At 33.8% G+C, this 13666-nt stretch overlaps 3 protein-coding genes across 3 annotated transcripts; 1 reads left to right on the plus strand and 2 right to left on the minus strand.

Annotated features, from left to right (window-relative positions):
- The first annotated feature begins 2916 nt into the window (after positions 1–2916).
- Positions 2917–3659, plus strand: LOC117784654 (larval cuticle protein LCP-17). The gene has a single exon (XM_034622453.1). It carries the CDS (start codon positions 2937–2939, stop codon positions 3534–3536), a length of 600 nt encoding a protein of 199 aa, XP_034478344.1. The 5' UTR covers positions 2917–2936; the 3' UTR covers positions 3537–3659.
- A 1223-nt stretch (positions 3660–4882) lies between these two features.
- Positions 4883–6003, minus strand: LOC117784476 (endocuticle structural glycoprotein SgAbd-9). The gene is made up of 2 exons (XM_034622225.1): positions 5925–6003; positions 4883–5353 (listed from the first exon to the last, which is right to left on the minus strand). Exons 1-2 carry the CDS (start codon positions 5934–5936, stop codon positions 4955–4957), a joined length of 411 nt encoding a protein of 136 aa, XP_034478116.1. The 5' UTR covers positions 5937–6003; the 3' UTR covers positions 4883–4954.
- A 2571-nt stretch (positions 6004–8574) lies between these two features.
- LOC117785787 (larval cuticle protein 1) lies at positions 8575–9036 on the minus strand. The gene has a single exon (XM_034624018.1). It carries the CDS (start codon positions 9034–9036, stop codon positions 8575–8577), a length of 462 nt encoding a protein of 153 aa, XP_034479909.1.
- Between the last annotated feature and the right edge of the window lie 4630 nt (positions 9037–13666).

The raw sequence follows: 13666 nt of genomic DNA on the forward strand, positions 1-13666 counted from the left end.
ACTTGTTGTGCACTACAAAATTGCAGTTCAAATGCTTTACTCATTGTCTAGCTCATTGTTTGCCATTGTTTGTTGATGCCACATCTCATCAGCTGCTGTGCAACAAAAACAATTTAGACATTTGCAGCGCTTTATGGCCATTAAGAGTTGGCCAACTGCTGACCAAACGAAGACCAAAATGACTGAGATGACTGAGATGAAGTGCCACTCCCTTGCACCAGTTCCCACTAAAGGTGAACTAAATGACATGCAAGGGATTAGGCCTGACCCGAAGAGAGAGCAGAGGAAGGGGCAGGGGCAGGGGCAGGGGCGGGGGAGGCAGTTGAGAGGCGGAGCAGGGTACTGTTAGTTATGCCGGCCGGCGCAAACAAATTGCAATTTTCGGCTTAAACTTTAAACTTTTGCAGTCAGTTTAGTTTCGTAGCAGCGTGTAGGAAATGTCAGTTGCAATTCATAAAAATTGCAGCAATAACTGCGGCCACCGCAACTACAACAACAGCAACAACAACAACAGTAACAGCTAAAGCAACAGCAACAACTAAAACAACAACTAGTATAAAGAGTGCGCGATGATCACGAACATGCCATGATGAACATCGCGCGAGATTAACGCGCCTCCAACAACAACAACAACAACAACAGCAGCAGCAACAGCTACAACAACAAAGACGACGCCTTCTCTAGCAGCACCTCCCACTCCTCCATCTCCACCTCTGCCCACCTCCCTGCTCCACTGTAACACTGGCCCACTGTACCACTGTCCCACTGTCCCAGCATTGCTTGCAGCGGTGCCACCCTTTCTCAGTGCGGTTGAGTTCAGTTTATTTCAGACCTTGTACCTGTAAAATACAAAGGGTCTATTAACTATGTCAAAAAGTGCTTATTAATGTGTATTTACATTATTTTTTAATCTTTACATAATCAATTATGTGGCAATTCTAAGGTTATTTAAAAGCAAAAATTTTAAACAAATATTTTTGATAGATTATTTATTTAGAAAACTGATTTTTTTGGTCAGATCAAGACTGTTTTAAAATTTGTTGTTGTTTTTTTTTTTTGGGTAGTCAAGTTTAGTAAAACTATTTACAAGCTAGATTCTTGAGTTTTGGTACATTTGATCGAAAAATAAACTCGGAAATTATTCAACAGACAATTAAACGCAGTTTCGGACCAAAAGAAGAAGAAGACAATTCTAAAACTCCAAGCTATACATGTATTGAAATTATTGAAATTTAATTGATCATTATTTTATATATTCAGCAACAAGTACAGGGTCTTTTACAGTCAAGCTCATTTCCTTTCGTCTCGAATTGGCTGCATCAGTTGGCCACCTTTTTAGCTGGCCTTCGTCTTCAGTCCGCATCTTTCGCTCTGCTTAAGTGTATTATTCACATTTGACATACAGTCTACAGCCTCCCACCTCCCTCCTCCCACCTCCTTCGTCTTTGTCTTCTCCAGCTATTCGTACTTGTAGCTGCAATGGTTTCACACTCCCATTAAAGTTGACTTGCTCTCCGAGAAGTTTCCCGTGTGCCCAGTACCCATCTGAGTTTCAGTTTCAGATTCCGTTTCAGATTCAGATTCAGATTTAGATTCAATGAATGAATCGCATGTGTTGTTTGCGAATCTTATTCATATCTCTCTCTGATTCAATCAGTGCATCTTAAGTGCGCTTAATATGCAGCTTAATTTATTCATCTTTGCAAGGGCGTAGGCAGGGGGGTGCTCATAGCTAACTCATGGCTAACAAACTTTTAACTTCCCTCCCTCCGGTTCTTAAAATGAAACGGTTAATTTCGGTTAACGGTTCCGGTACCGGTTCCCGTATTACTCCCTGCTTAAAATCATTTCTTTAAAAACTCTCTAGAGACTTTTGGTGTGTTGATATACAATGAACAATTTGTTTTGGCCCCCCCTACGCACAAAGCTGCCTACGCCCTTGCATCTTTGCTTACTTTTTGTTAGCCAAGTTAGTGGAAAACAATGCGCCAACCTTATGCTAATTGCAGTGCAGTTTCCTAAACATTTTCATACGTTTTTTACTTAATACCAGAAGTTACAATACTTTTGCTTGGCAGCTAGCCAAATGACAAATTGATTTTTGGTGCTTTACACTGTAAAGAATTTTCAAAAAAATTTTTAAAATATGGTATTTTATCAAACACTTAAGTTTTAAAGAATATAAAAGAAGATTTGTACTTAAAACAATAAGACATTATTTTATTTTCTAAAATAAAATGAGAAAACTCCTTAAGAGATTTTTTTTCATAATTTAAAATTTTAAATATGCAATCATATACTTAAATCTATTTTACTATTTGTACATTTTATCATTATATTTGTATTATTATTTAATATTTGTGTTAATGAATTTTAACTGAATTTTTCGGAGCTTAAAACACTTTTAAATAATTGGTGAGATCTGTCATTTTTTTCCCTTTGTTTGCTCAAATTGTACCTGGTTCTATTTTTTCAAGCGTAGAAATGATAAATTTGGCACCGTTGCAAACGAGTTTGTGACGTAGATTAAGTGAGCAAAGAATCTTAAATATGTTATATGTTATTTTGTGATTGATGGGACAAACCTTTAAGTCAGTTCAGTTTTAGCCTAAACAGCATCAAGTGGATCAAACGTTGAATCATTTCTCATTTCTCGGTTGCTTATGCTTTAATCATGAATACTGTGAATCATGAATACTCGCAGTTATGCAAATGGATTTGTGAGTTGTGAGTGTTTTATTAAAACACATTAGGTTCGTTTCTATAGAATTTCTTTATTTTATTATTATTTTTTTTTTGTTTTGTTTCTTTTCTTATATATCTTGGACTTTTTTCTAATGGATGCTAATTTTTTGGCAGTTGCTATAAAAGCCGCAGTCTTTGGGCTTCTGGAGTCAAGTTATTTGAGGAACTTTGTCAAGAAAGCATCACGCGAAATGTTCAAGATCGTAATCTGTCTGTTTGTGGTGGCGGTGACCAGCGTTGTAAATGGTGCCAGTATTGGACGCCTGGCAAACTCCACAGTCACTGAGAAGCCAGTGATCGAGGTATTGAAATTCGAAAGGGATCAAGCACCGAATGGTAATTTTAGCTTCTCCTACGAGGGATCCGATCAATCCACCCGAAATGAGGAAGGACACCTCGAGAATGCTGGCACCGCAGATGAAACCCTTGAAGTATCCGGATCTTATCGCTATATCGATGCCGACGGACAGGAGATTGAGGTGCATTATACCGCCGGCAAAAATGGTTTTGTACCCGTTGGCACAAATATTCCCAAGGAAATTTCCTTGTTGGCCAAGGCAGCTGCCGATTTGCCCAATTATTCCGAAGAGGAGGAACAGGAATTGAGATTAAAACAACGTCGTTCCCGTGCCCAAAAAGAGGAAACTAAGAACCAGGAACCATTGAAGGTTGTCGAATCACAAATTGTTCCAGTCCAAGTGTTGATTGACGAGCAACCTGTCAAGGTAGAACAGCTGGAGAAGAGCGAGAAAGTCGAGAAAGTGGAGAAAGTGGAGTCCGAGAGCGCCTAATCCCACTGATAGTCTGAAATTATAGTATTTAACTATTGTTAGTATTACATATTAAGTATGTATGTGTGCGCGTTCAAAATTAACTGCTTAGCAAATAAAAATAAAAATAAAATTTATCATTAATCTTATATTTTCTTACTTACTTTCGATTCAATGATTATTCAAATAAGATTATTTAGTTTTAATGCCGATCTCCTTTAAAAAGTATTATTTTAATATCTTAGTCTTCTTTATTTCTTAAAGTAACGATCAACAAGCAGGATTCGAACCCTGGACTCCCTGATTCTGAGTCTAACACACAACCTCTCCTTTTTTCGTCATTCACTTACAATTGATCACATATAACAATTTTGTTGAAGAATATACGTATTTAAAAATTCGAATTCGAATTGTAAGACTCGAAACAAAAAATTTGGCTTATAAATGCTTGACATCTTAGCATTGAACCAAAACTTTTTTAAAATTTTAAATATTTGCAGCCTTGATTTTAAAATAAAAGTCTGTCTACGAAAATACCCGAATATCGTTTTTGCAATTAGGTGCAATTTGTAATCATAAACTGTATGCTAATTAACTATTAATGATGTCATAAACTTTATGAAGACTTCAAAACGTTGGTGATGAAACTCAAATAGTTGTTGTTTTTGTGGTTGCTTTAAAGATAAATAAACGAAATATGTTGAAAAAAAAAAAATGCCATGTAGCAAGGCAAATTTTGGGCTTAGCACTAAAATAGAAAAACATTTAACTTGTAGTTTATTTTGAAGACTTCAACAAATTTATTCTATTCTATGCTTTTAATCCGAAAGTGAATAAATTAGCAATGTGGTTCTTTCTTCATAATTTCTGGAAAAATTATTTACTTAATTAATCATTTCAAAGTTGCTGATTGATAATGAGGCAAAAGAGCCTAAATAATGATAAATTAAAGGTATTAGTCATATCGAGTCTTTCACCTTTGGGAACGTTGTTCAACAAAGCGATGCTTTGCTGTACCGTTTGCGATTGCGACTGTCATAAGTTGATTTTCAAGGTCTTTTGCGTCGGGAATTCAAAATTTTTCTGACGGAGTTAAGTCCCACATACTCGTATCTTGTATCTACGAGATGCAAAGCAGAAACAAAGACAGAAGAGCTAAACGCACGAGCCACAAATTATTACGTATTTTATGTTAATAATATAATCTTATAATAATAAAATAATAATCAAATATAATATAATCATAATCTATAATAAACTTCTCAATGTTTCCATATAGTCAAATTAACAAATTTTTAGCTGTTTTTATCATATTTGTTTTATCATTTTACCTTTCACTTCTGGCTTTTTTAAAGTATTCTTCGAGGTTTCGCTGACAAGTTGTTTATTCAATTATATCGCTGGCAGTTGAAAGTAACACAATTATCTATATCTATAAATTATGTAGATTGTGCCGCATTCTGCAACAGCTCCTCGTATTTTGGTAAATCCTTTGCAGCCTCAGCAACATCGGAGATATCCTTATGGATAAAATTACCTCTGGGCACAAATCCATTAACTCCAGCTGTGTAGTGTACCTCAACAGTTTCGCCGAACTCATTCAAGTATGTATAGGATCCTTCAACTTCAAGGACCGGTTTACCGTCTTCGGTATACTGAAACTTGGCATTTTCCATGCGCCCAGTTCCATCAGAAGACAGATTATCAACCCCATAGCTGCCGTCTGAATATTTATTAATTTCTGATTTTAATATTTCCACATTTTCGGGTTTTCTTTCGTCCTCATTAATGGGCAAAGCCCAAGTGCAGGCAATGAATCCCAGAACGAGCATTGGTAGCTGCAAAAATAATAATACATATTTTAAAAATTTGTCTCTATTTCATTTTTGAAAAATTTCTTTCCATTATAGGAAATGTTATGCTTTTGTTTTTATTCTGCACATATTATAATCATTATTTATCACACCAAAAACACACAATTTCCTGATCGCACTTTATTTGTGATTATTTTTAGATTACCAATAACAATTTACAGCTTATTTGACCCACATCATTTTTAGCTATGCTTTGTTTTAATTGCTCAATTCAGATATAATATTTGTAAAAATTTAAACTACCTTAATTAGTTTAAGCTTAAACATTTATTAACCAACCAGCGTTTAAATTTTATTTCTATCTATGTCACATTAAAAGATAAATGCATTTTAAATGTGTTATATATAACAGGATTGGGTCAAATAAGCTGAGAACCACTTTATATATCTAATAATAATTATTAATCACACTAAAAGTCACAATTTCCTGAACGCACTTAACTTGAAATATTTTTTATTTAATAAATATTCTATATATATTTAATAATAACTATTAAATACACTGAAACACAATATCCTGGCTGCAGTTACTTACGATCTTGAACATCTTTTGGCAGTGTTTAAGAGTGAAGTGGTATCTGGATCACTGAAAGCGAGAGTTTGATTGAAGAGCATTTGTGGCTTGGCTTTTATACGGGTATTTGGCCAAAATCAAATATGTATTTTAACGCCTCAATCACTGCTTAAACATGCCAAACATGTTTGCATCCCGTTTTATGGCAACTTTAAACGTTGCTCGAAATTGGTTCACTCTAAATGTCAGGGTCAAAATAATGCGAATGATGAGCTCTATTCAAGTGAGTTGTACTCATAAATGTGTCAACCACTCTGATAACAAGTCAAGCACTCAATTATTCCAGAGAAGCTTCCGCAATGCATTGAATCATCTAGATTCTAGAAGGCAATTGAATATCTTTTTGTATTGATTGGCATCGATCGATCAGCAATTACCTTTCGAATCACAATCGATGCCGCTTCACCCACTCGAAGGTGTCGCGATTAATTGCCACCTGACAGTTCTTGGTTCTGTGTGGCATCCACCAAGCCCACAAATGTTTGCATTCAACATGTAAAATGTCAGCGCTTTTGTGTAATGCTTCTCGTAATTTATTGTCAAGTATCTGCATTTGAATATTAGTGTGAATGTGCATGTGGATGTGAATATGATTCGTGTTAAGTGCGAATCAACCAATGACAACTGTAGAGGAGGAGCCAGAGCTTAGTTGTAGACATTGGCACTTTGACACATTGGCATAGTGCCCAGGGCATATCCAATACTATTCATAGTCATGTCGGCTCCCACTTCTCATGATTGATCTCAGCCTCAAAGGTGTGCACGGCAAATGCATTTTATTTGATATATTCAAAAAAAAAAAGGAATAATAAAAAGAATTTATTATAAAACTTAAATTATGTTTGTAAGAATCTTATGTTTTGTAAAAAGCAGATCTATTTGTCTAAGCTATGTTGTGTCGAAATTTCAACCTCCTGGGTCTTACCGTTTGAGCTGCACAAATATCATTCAATCAGTCAGTCAGGACCAACAGTTCTATATATATATGTATATATATATATATATATATATATATGAAATATATTTAAAGTGAATATATTTATTATATTTATTAAATAATTAAATCAAAGAGAAATACAAAAATGAATAATAAATAATATATTTTGGCTGTTAAGTTTTAGAATTAAAAATATTTAAATTCCAATATCTATTTTAATAATTGATAAATATTAAACATGTGAAAAGCATAATGGAAATATTGTTATAATTATTATTTACATATATGTGCAAGTAATACTTAAGAATCGAAATAATTTAATCCACGATTTAATCGTAATAATTAATAAAAACAAGCTGTACTTAACAAATAATAAACAGTCATAAGTGCACAGCAATTCAATTTTATCTATACTTAAGTATATTTCACACATGGATTGTAACAATTATTTACGTGTAATTTTAAAATTTATAGTTAAGTATCTGAATATTTCAATGCAAGCTGTTCGGATAATAATTAATAGAATTCCAATAACCACACTGCATTTAATCGCATATTCAATTGCAGGTTAACAATTGATAAATGTTTCAAATGAAAATTCAAATGAGCTGCATTAATAAAAGTCAAATCGTTTTATGGCTTCTCAGAAACATTAATTTAATTAATAAGATATAATAAAAACAATAAATAAATGATTAACAAGTATCCATGGCTTTCTTGACCAGTAAAAGTAACAGAATAAGTTTTGAGATTTATTATTGAGTCAAATATCTGACGACATTTGGCAAAGGGCAAAGTAAGGCAGGTTTTGAGCCACATTGCTTTGGGCCAAGTCAAAAATTACCATGTCATAGTGCTAGAAGAGTGGCAATAAAAATTGCAACAATTTATATTTTTGACAGTCAGGCGAATTCATAACAACAACAACAAAAGGAATAGAAACTTGCATCGTCAAAATTAAATATGTTCACGATGCACATTTTTAAGTGTTCAGCTGGAAGCTGACGATGATGATGATGATGATGATGAAGAAGCTGTTGAAGAAGATGAAGCTAATGATGAAGATGTCTCTTGGCCACTTGGTAACATGCTAACTTGGTAACTTGGCCAGTTGGCAACTCGATTACTTGGCCATTTTGGCGCTCCTCATTGGCATAGTTTGGCGCGGGTTTGATTTGAATTTATTGGCCAGATTGGAGCCTGTGGAGCCAGATTTGCATTGTTTATGAGTCGTTTATTTCGATAATTGTTTAAATAACATTTACAGAAGTGAGACCAATCAATGCAGCTTTTGTACACTTAATCATAGAACGAGTTGTGCTCATCTCAAAAATACACTTGGCAAAAGAATCAAGAAAACAATGCTTGTAAATTTTTAATATTATGAATTCGTAATTAAAAATTAAGTTTTAACATTATTTATTTTGTAAATACAATAGTACTGAAAATTACAATCCAACCTGCGCCATAAGAATATATACGACATTTTGCTTATATATATAATATCAAATTTTTTTAAATGTTGTATGTTGAATGACTTTCTTATTTTGTTTATATGTTAATTTTAACTATCCTATTTTTCCCATCCGTACTTTGCTATCTGTACATTTTGTTCTTACCTCTTTTGTCTTTGATTTTTTAATTCTTACAATAAGTTGTTTCGGCCAGTGTAACTTAATTCTTTTTGCTTGCGCGCACTTCTAGAGACTGAACCGCATTTCGAGCTGTTTCTGTTATCTCCCTTGGTATATTTGAGCCCACGGGCACAAAGCCATTCTTATCCGCCACATAACTAACCTCCACACGTTCCCCTTGGCTGTCAATGTAGCGATAAACACCAGAAATCTCCAGTTCCGTCTCATCGCCATCATTAGCATCATGATCATGATCACGATCATGATCAGCAACATTTGATCGCTTCACAATGCCAACCTCTTCCCGGTAGCTGCCATCGGCGCCTTCATAGGCAAAGAAATAGGAGCCGTCGTTCCTCTGCTCTGCGACTGACTTAATGATCGGTACCAGCTCCTCCTGCCCCTCTTGCCCCTCAATTCCCCCGCTGATCGTTGGGGCAGACAAGCTTCTATCGAAAGTCAAAGCTAGCGTCAAAAGCAACTGAAAAGATGCCACAGGCATTGTAACGATTATAATTCTAAAAATATTTTAATTATAAAAAGAAAAACAACTTGTGGATATTTATAAAATTATTCAATTAAACTTGAATATTCTTAAGTATGAAATAATATATAATTTTAAGATTTAATTTAAAATTTACAGAATAACATTTGAAAATCAAAATAAAAAAAAATTTAATGCTTATACGAAATATATCAAAAATATTAAAAAACACATTACTTATATTTTTTCGTATTTATCTTAAGATTCTTTTTTTAAAATGAGAGATCAAAGTTAAAATAAATTTGGTTCATAAAAATTGAAAACCAAATATTCATACTATTGCCAAGATATTATTTCTAAGATTTAGATTTTTATGTAAACTCATAACTTCAGGCTTAAAAAAACACCATTATATTTTAGTTTAAATAATAGAGATTTTAATTTCTTTGGCTCATAACTTATTTTTGATCGCTGTTTCTGGCTTTATCTCTATCTCCGTTTGTTGCTTACCAATGTGAACATATTTAACGGAGGTTCTGGTGGATTTATGCTAATACTGATCGACGGACAAAAGAGTTCTTAGCCTTATATACTACTCGAACAATCGCAGTCACATAATTTCTCTAATTCTGCTGGGTCAATAGAAAGTTGCGAGACGAGTCGAGAGTTGAGATACGAGAAATAATCAGATTCAGTTTGTTGAACTGTTTCGATTTGCAATTTAAATGGCCAAAAATTGGGCAGCATGTCTGTGCTGCTTATGTAACTAATTGGCCATTGTATGTCTCTGTGTTAGCCAAGTTACAGCATCGACAAGAACTGTCAGTTAAGTAATAGTGCGTATACATTTTGTGGAGGAGTGTGAGGCACTCTACTCGCAGATACATAGATACAGATAGGTGCAGTTGCTAATGAAATTTGTCAAATTGCTTGTACAAACATGTCGCTTGGTGGGCGGAACACGCCCCTATTTAGAAGCGAAAGGTGCAGAAAAGGTAACGGCTGAGTGGCTGACAAAATATGTAGTTGCAATTTGCAGACTTGTAAACGTTTTCCACTTGACTTCCATGCAAATTCCAACTCCAATTGCAATCCATTGCCATTCAGTGTGTTTCACTTTCCGTCCGCTTTTGGCCACATTTGAATTTGTTGCCAGGTTGCCAGGTTGCCAGTTGCCTGTTTGCCAGTTGCCAGGTTGCCAGGTTGCCAGATTGCCGTCGTCTGTTACAGTGGGTGGGCACTGAGAAGCGACTAACATTTATGCCACAAGAATTTAATAATAATTTTAGCAATTTCGCAACCTTACGACTCTGACTCTGTAACTTCAGCAGTGGCAGGTCGTACACCCGCTGCCTATACCCTCTAAAACGAATCATCAAAAGGGCGTATACAGGGGAGTCACAGTTAACGAAACCAACTGAAAATCTCCCAAATCTCCATACATTTTTGGGAGATTTTTCGGTTGGTTTCGGCTTCTGTGGCATCCCCGATAAAATATTGAACATTTAAATCAACATAATAGATTTTCAATTTTTAATTCATAACTTTCAAGTGTCTGAGCAGTAACAACTAAGAATAACATTTTTGTACAAACAAGTAATGAGTAAGTGTTCAATGCATTGTTTGAAAGAGATAATTACTAGTCAGTGTTTTTAATTTAGTAGCCCAAAAGTTAGAAATGAGTGTTCTTAAGCATGTACTTATTTTTATTAACAGTTGAGTTTAACAACTACTAAAAAACTAAAATTTTCTGCACATAAGTGCCAAAATAATAAATACAAAATTGTGCACGAAAACAGTATTTAAAAAACACTTACGTAGTAAAATAATAAAAATCATAAATCTTAAGATCATGGTATTTTGGTATATTTCACGTTTATATACAGTTGCTAGAAGTGAATGATTTTTTCATTTGAAAATAACCAAACAGTCATTATTTACTATCCCTGTAATATATATATCTTGCTTAAGCAATGACAGTAGAAAATAGAATTGAAAGTAAAATTTTATTCTATATTGAGACATATTAACACCCTTAACAATTTCAACATAAATTAATGGAGTATTTCATATTCATTCCAAAATATAAGAACAGCTTAAATTAAATATGTATTATTATTACTTCATATTTTATCGGAAATGTTAGTTATAGGAGTATTATTTATGATTACATATAGTATTAGAATTTAATGAATATTATTTTTTTTTTAATTCATATTTTATTAGAGGGCATCTCATAGTCAATGCTGCCTGTTGGAACTCACTCTGGAGTTGGAGTTGGAGCTTCAAGTTGGCATTTGCCTTGGCGTTGCACTAAAGGCGTTGATCAGAGCATGACACGCCCTGTAAAGTTGAGCTCAGCTCTGGCCCAAAAACAAAGCTGGAAAACATACTTATTAATAAATTGATTCAAATTCGAGTAAAGCTTGCAGATGTTTTCAATGTTGTAGCCGGATTGCACTACAGAAATACAGTGCAGTTAAAGTTGTAATAGAAACTCATTAAAGATTCAATTGCAATGCCAACGAGTGTATAATTTAGATGCGACACATTAACCTTTAGAGAAGTGAGAATGAATCTCGGACTGATACGGAGACTTTAAGAAACCGGAACAGCAGTGGAATACGCACAGATCAAATCATTTTCTTGAACTGAATCAATTAGCAACATTTGCAGACATCATTTAAGAAACATCATAAGTCTTGGCCTAATGGAACCACATTTGCAACTGAGTCGACCAAATGTCAAATGCCTCCATTTCAATTATAATGCCCATAACGATTAATAATACGCGTACCCACTGTGACTGTGACTGTGATTGTGACTGTGATTGTTACTGTGATTGTGACTGTGGGAGGTGTGTCCATCTCGGCTTCCAATGCAATTAATTTATCAAACAGCTTGAACAATTTCTCATTGTTGTGTTCATTTGCATTTGTACATTCATTTAAACAGCATTTTTAACTACACCTTTATCTCCTTTATCTCAATTTGATGTAACAACCGAATAACCTTATGCAATGCAGATAGAGTATAATTCCAAACTGCTATACATTATTTAATGCGTATCTTACACTGCGTATATTTAATGAAGATGCACTTGCAAAGTGCAAGACATAAATTCATTCATTATTTAATTTATATTTTTCCATTAGTTGTGTCAAAATATATGCTCAATATTTACAATAATTAATAACATAAATATTGAGGGTCATTGGATGATTTATTTAAGCAGCATTTAAATAGTGAGGTTTTGCATTTGAATTTTATACTGGACAGTTACTAAATACGAACAGATATTAAAATATTAATTTTTATGTTATATTTATAATATTAATATACATTTAAATTTACCTTTATCTTGTTAAAATTTGCATAAATATCGCATATTGCAAAAAATGCCAAAGTGTTTAAACATTTCTGTTTTATAATCTTTCCCTTGTCTATGTTAATTGTAATGAATTTGACTTCTCTTAATATATCATAGAGAAATTTGCTTAGATTTAAAAAATCTTGAATAAACATAGTCAAGTGTTGATTGAGCGAAGCGCATTCAAATGTTGATGTTGCCTAAATGAATTCAAAAATAAATTAAATTTTATATGGCATACTTTTGTGCTTAACTTAAAATTTCCACAAATATTAAGGCATAGTTCTAGTCTGAATTTAAAATTCATACTTAAACATATCAAATTAAATCAGTGGCTGTAGCTAACACACCTAAAATAACAGAACTGTTAATGTAAATTTTAAATTGTTATTAATTTTAGCTGCATGTGAAATGCGCATGGAACTTTTTGGACATGGCCATGAGCAACAGTAGTTATGAACTTGTTGAAATGAAAAACCTCATAAAAATTAACACATTCAATTAGGCAACGGAGAGTACATAAAAATAGGTATGTTCAGGTTATAAATGCAAACCAGAACGCATGACAAATGTGAAAATCGAGTCGAGTCAGAGAAGGCAAGGCAGTAGTTAAAAAAATGACTTATTGCAATCATAAGAGAACAGAACAGAACAGTGCAGGCCAACGCCTCGAAGTATGACGAATGACAAATGATGAACTGACAAATCGACTAACAATGGAGACAACAATGCATTATGTTCAACCCTTCAGTTGTCTGGTATCTGAATCTGAATCTGACTTCTTATAGATAATTCTCGTAATTAATAAATGAGTGAAGAACATGCAATCTCTTATAGTGAACTAAATTTAGTTTTCTTCTGTATGGGTCTAACCTTGACTATGGGGAAAAGTTGCGAGTTGCGTATACGCCCCAGTAGCCCAAAAATCTAAAAATCTACTGGTGCCATAACTCACATAAACACCTTAAGAACAAAAGACGCACAAAAAAGTATTTGGCATTTGCATACGATGATAATGTATCTGTATCTAGTGGCATGTATCTGTTGCATGCAACATCATAAATATACTTATAGCTACTCGGGAAAACGACGGAAAAACTCAAGCATGGCAATGCCAGCTTGAAACTATCAAGTTCTCTAACAAATTTGTTTGTCCTTCTGTCAATGGCCAATAAAAAACCAATAAAGCTGCCAACCAGCTACCGGCATCAGTACAGTGGGAAAAAGAGTTAAATTTCCTAACATTTATATAGTATGTGCATTTTGTATGTATTTTAT

This window comes from Drosophila innubila (assembly GCF_004354385.1).
Source record: "Drosophila innubila isolate TH190305 chromosome 2R unlocalized genomic scaffold, UK_Dinn_1.0 1_C_2R, whole genome shotgun sequence".
NCBI lineage: Eukaryota > Metazoa > Arthropoda > Insecta > Diptera > Drosophilidae > Drosophila > Drosophila innubila.

Excerpts from the sequence above, each read along its gene's own strand:
- LOC117784654 (XM_034622453.1), top strand. The coding sequence starts at position 2,937 with ATGTTCAAGATCGTAATCTGTCTGTTTGTGGTGGCGGTGACCAGCGTT.
- LOC117785787 (XM_034624018.1), bottom strand. The coding sequence starts at position 9,036 with ATGCCTGTGGCATCTTTTCAGTTGCTTTTGACGCTAGCTTTGACTTTC.